Here is a 12,348-nt window from a genome sequence, read left to right as displayed (position 1 = left end):
AGGGGTTGTTGTTGCTGATATCTCCACCTCTAAGAACCCCACGGACATGACGATATCCTGATAGTTTGATTTCCTCTTTACATTATTATATCGAACCGGTGGAAAAACCATCTTCGTCTCCGTCATACCCTACGCTGACGTACCAACTCCATCCTAATTAGACCCTATCCTTATCCCACAGCTGGGCTCTAGGTTTCTTGGTATCATCACCATTTTGAAGCTAAGGATAAATGAATCTTTCTCCTGATGATTTGATCTTTACCCTTTAGCCCTCAACCTCACGCGTTTCGATGATCACGACATTAACGCTGTCGCCACCATGGTGCTTCGGGGTTGGAAAATAGGTAACGTCGTCTGAAGTCTGTTCCGCGGATCCGGTTCTCGCCGACGCGATGACTTTGTCCGCAAGGATAAAGAAGCATACGTTGGGAAGGCATGGGACGAAGACGAGGTATTTGATGATCCTGCCAACGGCCCGAGCAAGCTTCTTGCAGAACTTCACAAATTTACGGACTCTATGTCGAATATGTCTCGCGAGAAGACGCGTCTCAATCTCAAATGTCCCCGCTCGGGTGAGCCTTGGAAGCGTACTAATTGACACATGCCGTCGTAGTCCATCGTCATCGGAGTGTGCGTGGATCATGGTTGTGAAAATTAGGAGAAGTGTTACGTGCCGGTCTCCGAGTTCTGTCGGGAAACCTTATAGCTGTCAGAGAAAGCTGCCTGAGCAAGTGTCCATGGTGTAGATAGACACAACTACCTTAGGTCCCTACCAAGGTAGCTATTGCTTTATATATGCTGATAAGTATATCCCCTGTTGGGGCGAGGGCTAGTGCAGCGAGAACAATTCTCCCTGTGTCGGTATATGGATTCAGATCATCTCGATCCACGTTGCCGCGCATGTTTATTGCATATCTAAGAATGTGGCTTCTTCGGTCGAAAGCTTCTAGACCATCGGCAGACATGAATCTTTCTTGTAATTCTAAGACAAGTTGAAAATTTAAGTGAAATGTGCTCTGACTTATATGGTGAGACAAGCTCGGTTGTTTTATTGGCAACATATGTCGAGGCGAAAGTTTCAAGTATTCTGTCAACATACCTAACCTAGCTTAAATGCTAGGTATTTTCCAAGTTCTTTCCAAGTGATAGGTAATCACTATAACTGCATTGTTAAGGACTTATCTGGTGCCGGAAAGCTACCTAGAGGTAAATATATAACACCCCTTTTCCCGTTTGGTTTGATTACCTGGTATATATTGTATCAGAATGAAGTACAATCTAGGAGATTTGCGATATATGTTCGAGAAATGATAAATTACCAGTGGTAACAAGATACTAACGGCAAATATTCACAGGTCTAGGATCGAGACATTGAGAGAATTTCGACGCTCAAAAGCCCAGTCTCAGTAAAGAGCCCGAGTTCTGGGCTGGGATAATACCTATCCGAGAAAGCTAACAAGCACGGATTTGAAGCTAAAATAGGTAGCTAGATAAACTATATTTAATCTATAATAGAATTGCCATGTCTTTGTCTGGATGCTTGGGATACGATTTGGTCGTACCGAGTATTGTACCTAGGCGAGAATAGGGACCCCCTTCTGAGCACTTGTAAGTTGGAAGCTTCACTAGGTACCGTACGTGGCGGGAAAAGCTTACCGAATATAATCCATAACCACACTCACCAAAATACCAGGGTAGGTTAGGTATGCTTCTTGGCCCAATTTGGCTGGGATTCTCGTCTCTAAAGTTACGGTTTCCTACCTGCTGTGGTTTTCTTTCTTTCTGTTTTGTCTAATATCCATTTTCCCACAACTCCTTTCTATATGCCTCCGTGAGACGCTCGTCAGGGCCGTAGACTTCCTGCCAGCCGACGAAGCCTCTATCTAAGACGTAGACTTGCTGCTGCTTGGCCGCACTACCCTCCGTCTCAGCTTCCTTCTTCTCAGCGGCCGCTTTTACCGCAGCGGCGGCGGCATTTGCTGCTTCTTTCTCTCTGAGGTATCTGAGAGCAGCACTAGGACCGCGCTGCTGACTCAGAGCGCAATGGAAAACGACTATGTCCTTGTCGGCGAGCTTGCGCAGTAGAGTGGGCATGGTGGCGTCAAGGCTGCGGCTAGGAAAATGCAGGGATGACTTTATATGCCCGCCTATATGGTCTACGCAATGTGAGTAGAGGTTATGTGGGTAGGTCTACCCAGGGAGTAGATGAGACCTTACGTCTTTTCATTTTTTATTTCATTTTTTGAAAAAAGAAAAAAACATAAAAGAGTATAAGGACAGAATAGCACACATACCGTCATCTCGTACGTCCACGATGGCTATTGTTGCATCCGAGGACGGTGGGTTCGCGCTGGCAAGTAGCAGCTCAGCTAGCTTTGACGCTGTGATGCGCTGCAAGCTGGAGATAGTTATCATGGACATTTTGAGCATAACAAAAATGTATTTCGGATTTACGGTGGAAGAGAGGTATGGTAGCGTTAATGTTGAGATTGTTGGTTGACCTGGGTTGAAAGTTGAAATTGAGTTACCTAGGTAAACTTGAGTTGCGCTGATTTGAATTTGAAACCTTCGAAAATACCTCGCTTATATGAATAATATATGAAGATATTTAACTAACGAAAGGTACCTACCGGTACTCGGTATTTGGGCACCTACCTTAGGTACCTAAGGTAGGATTATGAAAGGGAAAAGGGGTGTAAACACACTGGCACAGTGCACAGTACGTGCTAATTGTTGTCAGGTTTGCATTTAAATATATGATACTCCATCAAAACCATGTCTCAAGGCCACATACCGTCCCACATGTAGAGCCAGCCTTCCCAGTACTTTTCGTAATTACCCACCAGATATGATAGTCCATCTCCTTCCGTACCAACCTTGTAAGGTCTCGTGTAGATACCCTCCGTCTTTAGGTGCCGCTTCATTGCTATGTATATCGAGAAACTACTTGGCATTGCGCCTACAAAGTAGTCACACCCCAGCAGCACGATCAAATCGATTAAGCCCTGCTGATCCCAACTCAACGACTCGAGCTCCTCTAGGTCTTCGTCCTCCAGTAGATCTATCTTGCTAACCACTCTCATCTGCGCCATCTCGATGGCCGCGCCTGCGAAATTCTGTGCTTCGAGAGAGTCTCCTGTAGCTATGTATGCCGTCTCAAAGCCTCGTTTGGCGGCTTGTTTTAGATAGGCCTCTGTCTGAGTGTTATATGTCGGCCAGAAACTTAAAGCGTCACTCTCGGTTCTCAAGTGGACGCCGAGGAACTTGCCATCCTCGACCCCGTTGGCCTTCGCGTACGCACGCATTTTTTGTAGCGTAACCTCCCCTAAGCGGAGCAGCTGCTCATTAAGTTTTAGGATGTTGCCGAACGTATTCACAAATTCGGGGCCATCGCGATAGGTCTGCCAGTCCCAGAGCACACCCCAATTGAAACGGATCAGGCGCGGATGATCGCGCGACGGCGGGGACTTTCCATCCTTGGGATCGTTCAGCCACCTGCGGAATCTATCACCAAAACGATCCGTATGACGATTCTGATCTCGCCAATCGCAACCTTCGCGATTCCCAAATTTCTTTGGTGTGACATGCTCAATATTAGGTTTGCTACCGACGCCGGGTATATCCTTGACGTTGTCGTAAAGGGTGATCTGAGGACAGTTGGTAGTCAAGGCATCTTTGAAGTGTTTCTCGTCGAACATATAATCCAGTGGAAGGTAATCAGTGAATAAATCGGCTAGGTCTGTCTCGTTGCGTTTTCGGATCTTGGGCATGACGAGACCTGTGGCGCCAGCTTCGAGTCCATATCGTATGCAAGTTTGTATGTAATTTCGTATGTTACCAATACCGCCGGAATTGTTGTCGCATATATAAACTAGACCCTCAACCCATGTAGCCTCGTTGCATACTCTTTGTAACGGCCAGCCGACAAAGGGCGCGTCAGGAGAAGATAGGTCGACATCGCCGTGGCGTAAAGGTGGAGGACTGTTAAAGGATGAGGGCGGCGACGATGTGGTACCTCGAATAGCTGATGTGTCAAGCCATCTGTCTATAGAATGCGTTGGACTTCGAAAGGTCCATATCGTGATAAGAAGAGCGATGAAAAGGGTCGGGAGAAGGAGATTTCGACGCGGCATGAAGCCAATGATTGTTTGATGGCCAATTACCATCGTGGAAAAGGAAACGGTCGCACCAGCGCGCGGGCCGTCGGGTTAAGAAATTACAGGTAGGTATGGTAGGAATGGGGAATGGGGGGGATGGGGGGAATGGGGATTGGAACGCGGTTAGCGGTTAACGGTTAACGGTTAACGGTTAGGCCATTAATAGAATGGTGGGTTAGAAATTGGGGTCTAGGAAGTTACTAGCTTTGCGGGTTGCAGTTCTGGACTACCTTACTTAACCTTAGGTACCTCATTACCTAGGTAGTGCCTAATGCACCTAAGATTGGCAGGGTTCATGGACACCTAAATGAGGTACCTAGGCCTAACCTAGGTACCTGAGATAATAGATAATAGCTAATCTTAGAGGTAGGTAGGTACGCAGTTATCTTGCTTCAAAGTCAATAGGCCTAGGTATATTAAGAGCTCTTAGACAAACTTGCAATCTCCAGTATGAGAAACAACTATATACAAGTTCTTATTTTTATTCCGCTCGAAAATCAAATACATTGTTTAGGTACCTCTTTAGGTAGGTACGCTATGGGAAGTCATACCAAAATACCAAAATAGGTACCTAAAATGAAACCAACACTCCATAAGCCCTCTCCGGCTTCAAACCATAGTCTGAACGATTAGACCGTTGTAACTCCGGCGATTTGTGTGGATTCATACCTATCTACTATGTAGAACCTGGCTGGCTGGAGCGGTGCGTGTACGTATTGTATATGCTGGCGATCCATCTCTTCTTCCTCTGTCTTCCCTTTCTTAGCAGTGCTAGTAGACGTGCTCATAGCATGGATGGATAGGTAACAAGCCCGCTGCTGCGAATATTCATGCCTTTGCAATCCAACCAGAGTTAATAAAGAAATCAAATATCCGGCTCCCTTTCTGCGAATCTAGCCGGGAAATCTCCTTCACTTGCTTCTTCTTCAGGGCACCGTTTCCTTTCAGACCTTCCTTAAATACCTGCTCTTTTATCATTAAATACGGCTTCGGTTGTATTCGGCAAACCTTGCACAGTTCTACCTCCTCCGGCGTAAGGAGATGTAAGTCGGGGGCGTTATCTTGCGTTAGCGCCAGCGGCTGCACGCCTGAAATGGGCTGTGCGATGAACTTTTGCTTCCCCGACACAACCGTCCCGTTGGGTGCAACGCCGTTGGTAATTCCATTCGTGTGGCCATTTGCGAGCGGTTTGGACTCGTCGCTCGCCGTGGCATCCGGGATGCTTTGGGGCGAGGCTCCGGTTGTAGCAGGTCTAAAAGGCAGCTCGGGTGCTACGAGCAGAGCAGCTCCGCTGGGTGGTTCCGGTTGAATGTTCTGCTTAGATCGTTGCGCAGAAGCTAGTCGTTCGCGGTCCATCGAACCCATAGGTATGGCTTTTTGTATCCGCTGAGCTTTCTCTTGCTCGTACTTCTCACCGCTGCGAAGGTCCCCAATCTTCATATTCCTCCATTCTTGTAGTTGCGCGATTGCCTGCCGCAGATTCAATTCGTCGATTAGGCCTTGGCAAAATGCCTCAAAGTCGTCATGATTCATCATGCGCGCAAAAGGCTTGGCCTTGTTCAGGAGGTCTCGCTCTTCTTTGGTTCTCTTCTTTTCCTGCTTGTTGTTTTCCCGATATTCGAGCAGATTGTGCTCGAAAATAACTTTCTTTCGTTCGACGCGCTGCGTTAGCCGACAGTTGTATATGTCCATAACCGTGAGTTTGAGTTCCATTTCCGGCTCCAGGTTTCCCGTGTGTGGGTTTATACCGTCGCCGGGGTCGAATTGCATCAGCTGGACAGCCTCTTCAGCCTCGTTGGCATACTCCGTCTCAAACTCGAGTCGGCCGGGCATATAACCTTGGATTTCGTGGCAGGAAGGTACGCTGGCGGTAGGTTTCGTCTTAGGTGGCATCGGCGGTGCGTTCTTCTGAGCCTCTCTCCGGTCCTCGATGCGTCGCTTTTTGCGTGCTTGGAATTCTTCCCGCGAGATTTCGTGCGTTAGTTCCATGTCGGATGGTTTGCACCGCTCCGGAAGTGGGAAACATGGTGAATTAACGTAGACCTTGAGGTAATGGTCTCGAACTTCGTCTTTGTGACGGTAGCCGCCAATGTGATCTGCAATATCGGCCCACGATCCAAGTCCATAAGTTTCGCAGCCTTCGAGGAGTAGCAATTCCTCATCTGCACCCCAGTCTCTATCGAAAATGGGGAAGGAGTTCTGCTCGATGACCTTGTAAGGATGAGTCGCTGGTTGGTGAGAACCGCTGGCGGCACCGCTAGAGAAGCACTGAACGCAGAGGTCGTACTCGTTGCACGCACTGTGGGCACATCTCATTCGGACCTGTGTAGGCGGAGAGAGTGGTTAGCGCTGATAGATGAGAGGAGAGTAGAAGAAGAAGAAGAAGAAGCGGTAGCAGTAGCAGTATTAGGAGTGGTGATAATGGTAGTGACTGTAATGGTGATGTGGTAGGCACGCGACAAGCACATACTGTAGAGGTAATATCCGCCGAACAGACGTCGCAAACGTATTTAGTACCGCTCTCACCACCTCTGGTGGCCGTCTTCTTGCGGATGACACCCATGTTGTCGTCCAGTGTGAAGTTCGGGATTACGAAGTCCGATTAGGAAGGACTCCGCAATTATCAATTATCAATTATCATATACGTTCGGTAACAGTAGACTAGATTGATAAGGGCACGGCTATGGAAGAATATAGTAGATGCGATCGGCCGAATGACGCGTTTTGAAGGCGGCGAACACCGGGAGTTGTTGTGGGTTATGATATCGCGCAACAAGGTGATGGAGGTTAGTTAGCAATAACGGATGAATGCTGTACGGGGTAATACAAGGTATGTACGATTCGTAGTATCGTAGTATGTTAGATGGTTAAACGTTAGGGGGACGTATCTGTAGTATGAAGCAAGCAGCTGGAGGTTGTAAATGGGGAATGCTTGCAGCCTGCTAGGTCATTGTGACAAATGGCGTCAGCTGCTTTTGACCCGAAAAGGTTGAGGCTCTTTTTAGTCACGTGGGGAAGCTTTAACGTGTAACACATTACCTATTACCTAACCTAATGTACAATACCTAGGTAAGTACCTAACCCACCTACAAGGTACATATGTACCTACCTACCCACCTAAGGTACAGTACCTATTCGGCCGACGTAACCACCGAGATAACCTCGCACCTGTCCAATTACATCATAGCATTCCAACATTCGGGATACCCCAGGCGGGGTCGTGACGGGTTTTCTTTTCACACCCACAATCCAACATATGTTAGCGTACTATGGAAGTATGTAGATGTCGTACAATACCCCGTCGACCTACCTACCTAAGGTTAGGAGGTAGGGAGGTAGGTATCGAACATCAAACAGATAGGTAATCTGGAATTCAATGGGCCGATACCTATCACATTCTGACATATAATACCTTACATCCTCTTGCTTTTCTTTTGAGGCAAATGTTTGCGCGCATTGTCTTCTTTTTCTTCTTTGAATGACAGAGCAGACTTCGTTGAATTTGCCCAAGCTTCACCTACCAAACCCTATATTGATCAACCAAAAATTTATAACGCAGTCTTTGCTTTTCCTCCAGTCGTTATGCCTGACAAGATTCTGGATGATATCTCTCATCGGCGCTACAATCCGCTAAAGGGATCATGGCTTTTGGTTTCGCCTCACAGAACGAAGAGACCTTGGCAGTAAGTGTGCTTCGTCACATTTTCGCTTCCTACGCGGAATAAAACTGTTACTTACGAGATCCTCATCTAGGGGCCAGCAAGAAGCTCCAGGGATCATCACTCTGCCTGAATATGACCCGAAGGTACGCAATTATTCTTCCATAACCCGACAATACTAGAGGGTTTGATCACTAACGGCATTGAAGTGCTACCTGTGTCCTAGGAACTCGCGAGCGCAAGGCGACGCGAATCCCGATTACAGCCAGACCTTTGTCTTTGTAAATGATTATAGCGCCGTGAAAGAGCAACAGCAGGATTATGTGGCAGAACCTTCAAGCGACGGTAATGAGCTCACCCCTAACCGCCTTTTAACTCACGAGCGAGATTAGTTAATCGCAATAGATATCGCCTCATTACTACTCCGTGCCGAGGGCGTTAAAGGCAAATGTTTCGTTCTGACCTTTTCGCCCAAGCATAACCTCACCCTTGCCGATATGCCCGCGCCCGAAACTCTTCCGATCGTCGAGACGTGGACGAGGATTTATGCCACCCACCTCGCACCGACCAATCCCCTTTCTCAAGTCGTTGCTAAACTCGATCTACTAAGTTGGGAGGCGCCTCCCGAGTCCCTAGTACCGCCACCCTCGCAGCAGTTCCGATATATGCAGATCTTCGAGAACAAGGGCGCCGCAATGGGATGCTCCAACCCCCACCCGCACTGCCAAATATGGACAACTAGCACACTGCCGGAAGAACCAGCCGCAGAAATTGTCCAGTTAACCAAGTACAGAGCCGAGCACCAAGGGCGTCACCTGCTGGACGATTACGTTAAGCTAGAGCTGGAGAAACAGGAGCGTATCGTGTACCAAAACGAGTCCTTCTTGGTCGTCTGTCCATGGTGGGCAATCTGGCCATTCGAAGTCATGATAATCGCCAAGCGGCATGTCCGAGCATTAGTGGACCTGACCAAACAGGAGAGGTTCATGTTTGCTGACGCGATACACGAGGTAACGAGGAGATACGACAACTTGTTTGAGACGAGCTTCCCTTATAGCTCCGGTATCCATCAAGCTCCGCTGGACGGTACGGAGGAGGAAATCGAAAATAGCTGGTTCCATATGCATTTTTACCCACCTCTATTGAGATCGGCCACCGTAAGAAAGTTCTTAGTTGGATACGAGTTGATGGCAGAACCGCAGCGAGACATAACTCCCGAACAAGCCGCGGCGAGATTGAGGGATTGTGCGGGAGAACTATACCGGAAAAAGCTCCAGTAGTTGGAGAAGGACGCCCAAAAGAGATATCAACTCAAAAGGTAACATGGCATTAGATATTTATACCTACCTAGTTGGCAGGATACATGACAGAACCTCATAGCCTTGATATTATGAATGCGTCCCGCACCAGACTTGTTGATTGCACATATTGATTACCGAGTCATATTGCTGATGGCATGTTTCCCTTACGCTTCGACGTAGAAGTTGTACTGGCTAATCATCCACACAATACCGACGGTAGCGAAAAAGAAGGTCGACACGACCGGCCCCATGTACGCCGTCTTGTAGATAGCGAATTCGGAGCCGAAGTGCACAAGCGCGACGACGTAAGTCCAAATAGTCATCTGGTAGACGGGAGCAAGGTGCAGATTGTAGCTAGCGTAAAGACGCACAATAGCCGAAACGATAGTATAAGTACCGAATAACCTGGCGGCGAGCGGGGTGACCTGATCTTGGGTACGCCCGGCTTTGGGATTGGACGTTGCCGACGCGGGGACAAGTTTTCGAGTCGAGTCTTCCGGATCGAAGGTATCAGACTTGGGGGATAACGAAGGGTTCGGTACGAACTGGCCGTTATAGAGGCGTCGCGAGAAGTGCAACGTTATATAATTCTGAACAGCATTTCCAACCGCGAGGATAGACGTCTGCGGTTTTGATCGGTCAGTGGGGAGGCAGCGAGGCGGAGAAGGGAAGGAGAGAGAAGAAAAAGGGGGTAAGGGATAGGTTAGGTAGAGTTGCAAGACGAATTCTTTTTCATACCAGCGTCATATAATATGGTAAATAACCCTTCGCAGGCGGAAGATATTCTTTCAAGAAATCCATAACTGGAACTGATTCCTCGGTGGATCCTAAGACTTTTTGTGGCGACCGAAGACGTTTGATAGTAGGTAGGCTTTAGGTTAGGTAGATATATATAAGAATAGAGAGAGAATGTGTGAGAGGGAGAAGGCCGTCAAGGTGCTTCAAGTAAGGTCCATAGCCCCGGGTACCTTAGGTAGGTTAGGTACCTGTTTATGTTAGTATTGTAGTGTACCTACCTCTAGGCTAAGTATTGTATTGCACCAAGCTCTAGGGTTGGCCACTAGCACAGGTACCTATCCACCTTAGCTCCGAATCGATTTTCTTGGGCTCGGAAAACCCCAACAGCACGTCAACACACAATACCGATAGCACTTAAATCTTACCCTTTTTTTCTACATATTCTTTTCCTGTCTATCTACCGTAGGATAGGATAATCTTATACTTACCTAAGGTATTTAACAATCCCTCAAAGGTACTTAACCTATCGTACCTCATTTTATCCAACATGGATCTCGTCAGCGAGGGTCTCGCTTCCATTCCGCAGAGCGTACTGTTAGCCTTCGCAGGGCTCGGAGCTCTCTTTACAACTTTTAAAGCGTTAAGCTTTCTCCGTTTCTTTTTGAGCACTTTTGTTCTCGGTGGTACTAATGTAAGTCTCTATCTACGCAATATCTAATGTCCCACTCCCTCTTACGCTGCGTATCTCGCTGACGCTTGTGATTCCTACTGTTCAGCTGAGGAAATATGGGAAAAAAGGTACCTGGGCTGTTGTGACGGGTGCGTCCGATGGCTTAGGGAAAGAATTCGCTACCCAACTCGCTGCTAAGGGCTTCAATCTCGTCCTAGTATCTCGGACCTTGTCCAAGTTGGAAGCGTTATCACAGGAGCTGGAGAGCAAATATGCAGGGCTGCAGACGAAAGTACTCGGCATGGATTTCTCTGCTGACGACGAGGCCGACTACGCCCGTCTTGCCAATCTAATTACTGGTCTCGACATAGGCATTCTTATCAACAACGTTGGCCAGAGTCATCATACCGCTGTCCCTTTCCTGCTCACCGAACCAAAGGAGATTCAAGACATTATCACTATCAATTGCTTGGGCACTCTTAAGGTCACCCAGCTTATTGCCCCGGGGATGCAAACTCGCAAGCGTGGATTAATTCTCACGATGGGTAGCTTCGGCGGATGGATTCCGACCCCTTACTTGGCGACTTACTCCGGTAGCAAGGCGTTCCTGCAGCATTGGTCCTCGGCTCTCGCGGCTGAGCTCAATTCGAGCAACGTCGACGTCCAGATTTGCCTCAGCTACCTTGTCACGACAGCGATGAGCAAGGTACGACGCCCTAGCGCACTTATTCCTAGTGCAAAACAATTCGTGCGAGCTGCCCTGGGCAAGGTGGGATTGGGAGGCTGGCAAAGCGTGGCATATACTTATACACCGCATTGGAGCCACGCACTGATGGCCTGGGCTGTCGAGAGTACTCTGGGCGTTGGTCACTGGCTCTGCATCTGGGTCAACTTGAAGATGGAAATGGATATTCGAGACCGCTATCTGAAGAAAGCAGCCCGAAACGCCAAGAAGGAATAATCCAGCTCGACGCACAGCTCGACGCGGATTATGAAGGGTACGGCCGTGGTTTCAATTATAATTTTAAGACGACGAGGTGAATTCGAACGCCTTTTTTCAGACGTCTTCTATTTCGTCGGTATGCATTACTAGGTAGGTAGTTTGCATATTAACCTAGGTAGGCGTACCTTACCTGGTAGTTAAAGTATGTCGATACAGGATGATTGTCAAATTCAAGCACCGTAATTTAGCAGAAGTATTGAACTACAAGAACAATAAACGCACCTGTTGGTTGTTTTAAGTAACCCGTTATTCGAATAGAGGTAATAGGTAGGTAGGTAGGTACCTACCTAGTAAATAAGAAACTCGCAGCTTCAAGTTGGTGTTATGGTGACACGAAAGTTAGATCGGGTTAATGGCACATTTCTAACGTCTTAAATAGCATTGTGTGCTGAGTACGGGCCAATGATTGAAGTGAATGACGTTGCTGTTTGCTTGAGGAAAGCATTTAACCTTAGGTAGATTCTTGCGTAAAGCAGGTACATGTTATGCGGTACCCAGCACATTGTCCCACTTTATCGGCATAGCTTGAAGCTTTGATTGGGACTAGGGCCGGTGAGTCGCGACAAGGAAAAAAAAAAAAAAAAAAAAAAAAAAGGACTAAACTAGCTAGCAACCTCAGCAACCAAAGCAACGAAAGTGGAAGCGCGTGCCATCAAAAGCTTCCCGCTTTTGAATCTAGAAAAAAAAAATAAGCTAAATATATCATATTTCCAACATCGGCTTTTTTTCTTCCCCCCTACCGCCCTTCCCTCTCTAATACCTACTACTAAACCTCATTTTTTTTTTAAAATTAAAAATTGAGACTTGTCCAAAGCTGATA

The 12,348-nt window shown here is 47.5% G+C and overlaps 7 protein-coding genes across 7 annotated transcripts; 2 read left to right on the top strand and 5 right to left on the bottom strand.

Moving 5' to 3' along the window:
• Positions 1-265: 265 nt before the first annotated feature.
• F4812DRAFT_464080 (uncharacterized protein) lies at positions 266-643 on the bottom strand (the record flags this gene model as incomplete). Its single annotated transcript, XM_047938308.1, has 1 exon — positions 266-643. One exon carries the CDS (start codon positions 641-643, stop codon positions 266-268), a length of 378 nt encoding a protein of 125 aa, XP_047785396.1.
• A 740-nt stretch (positions 644-1,383) lies between these two features.
• On the bottom strand, positions 1,384-2,530 carry F4812DRAFT_447974 (Rhodanese-like protein). The gene is made up of 3 exons (XM_047935820.1): positions 2,295-2,530; positions 1,657-2,156; positions 1,384-1,598 (listed from the first exon to the last, which is right to left on the bottom strand). Exons 1-2 carry the CDS (start codon positions 2,428-2,430, stop codon positions 1,792-1,794), a joined length of 501 nt encoding a protein of 166 aa, XP_047785395.1. The 5' UTR covers positions 2,431-2,530; the 3' UTR covers positions 1,384-1,598; positions 1,657-1,791.
• Positions 2,531-4,256, bottom strand: F4812DRAFT_447972 (uncharacterized protein). Its single transcript, XM_047935819.1, has one exon. The coding sequence runs from the start codon at positions 4,164-4,166 to the stop codon at positions 2,781-2,783; it is 1,386 nt and encodes a 461-aa protein (XP_047785394.1). The 5' UTR covers positions 4,167-4,256; the 3' UTR covers positions 2,531-2,780.
• Positions 4,257-4,459: 203 nt separating this feature from the next.
• On the bottom strand, positions 4,460-7,106 carry F4812DRAFT_287469 (transcriptional adaptor-like protein). Its single transcript, XM_047931105.1, has 2 exons — positions 6,628-7,106; positions 4,460-6,479 (listed from the first exon to the last, which is right to left on the bottom strand). The coding sequence occupies exons 1-2, from the start codon at positions 6,718-6,720 to the stop codon at positions 4,986-4,988; spliced, it is 1,587 nt and encodes a 528-aa protein (XP_047785393.1). The 5' UTR covers positions 6,721-7,106; the 3' UTR covers positions 4,460-4,985.
• Positions 7,107-7,194: 88 nt separating this feature from the next.
• F4812DRAFT_469496 (galactose-1-phosphate uridylyltransferase) lies at positions 7,195-9,096 on the top strand (the record flags this gene model as incomplete). The annotated part of the gene is made up of 4 exons (XM_047938885.1): positions 7,195-7,840; positions 7,911-7,962; positions 8,026-8,161; positions 8,222-9,096. Exons 1-4 carry the CDS (start codon positions 7,740-7,742, stop codon positions 9,094-9,096), a joined length of 1,164 nt encoding a protein of 387 aa, XP_047785392.1. The 5' UTR covers positions 7,195-7,739.
• Positions 9,097-9,281: 185 nt separating this feature from the next.
• F4812DRAFT_464075 (transmembrane domain-containing protein) lies at positions 9,282-9,918 on the bottom strand (the record flags this gene model as incomplete). The annotated part of the gene is made up of 2 exons (XM_047938307.1): positions 9,282-9,740; positions 9,856-9,918. 2 exons carry the CDS (start codon positions 9,916-9,918, stop codon positions 9,282-9,284), a joined length of 522 nt encoding a protein of 173 aa, XP_047785391.1.
• Positions 9,919-10,233: 315 nt separating this feature from the next.
• Positions 10,234-11,920, top strand: F4812DRAFT_287403 (NAD(P)-binding protein). The gene is made up of 2 exons (XM_047931104.1): positions 10,234-10,546; positions 10,632-11,920. Exons 1-2 carry the CDS (start codon positions 10,403-10,405, stop codon positions 11,484-11,486), a joined length of 999 nt encoding a protein of 332 aa, XP_047785390.1. The 5' UTR covers positions 10,234-10,402; the 3' UTR covers positions 11,487-11,920.
• The last annotated feature ends 428 nt before the right edge of the window (positions 11,921-12,348 follow it).

Source organism: Daldinia caldariorum (genome assembly GCF_022478825.1).
Source record: "Daldinia caldariorum strain CBS 122874 unplaced genomic scaffold F4812scaffold_31, whole genome shotgun sequence".
Lineage (NCBI taxonomy): Eukaryota > Fungi > Ascomycota > Sordariomycetes > Xylariales > Hypoxylaceae > Daldinia > Daldinia caldariorum.
The sequence above is the reverse complement of the archived record's forward strand: the minus strand, read 5'-3'. Positions and strand labels throughout refer to the sequence as shown.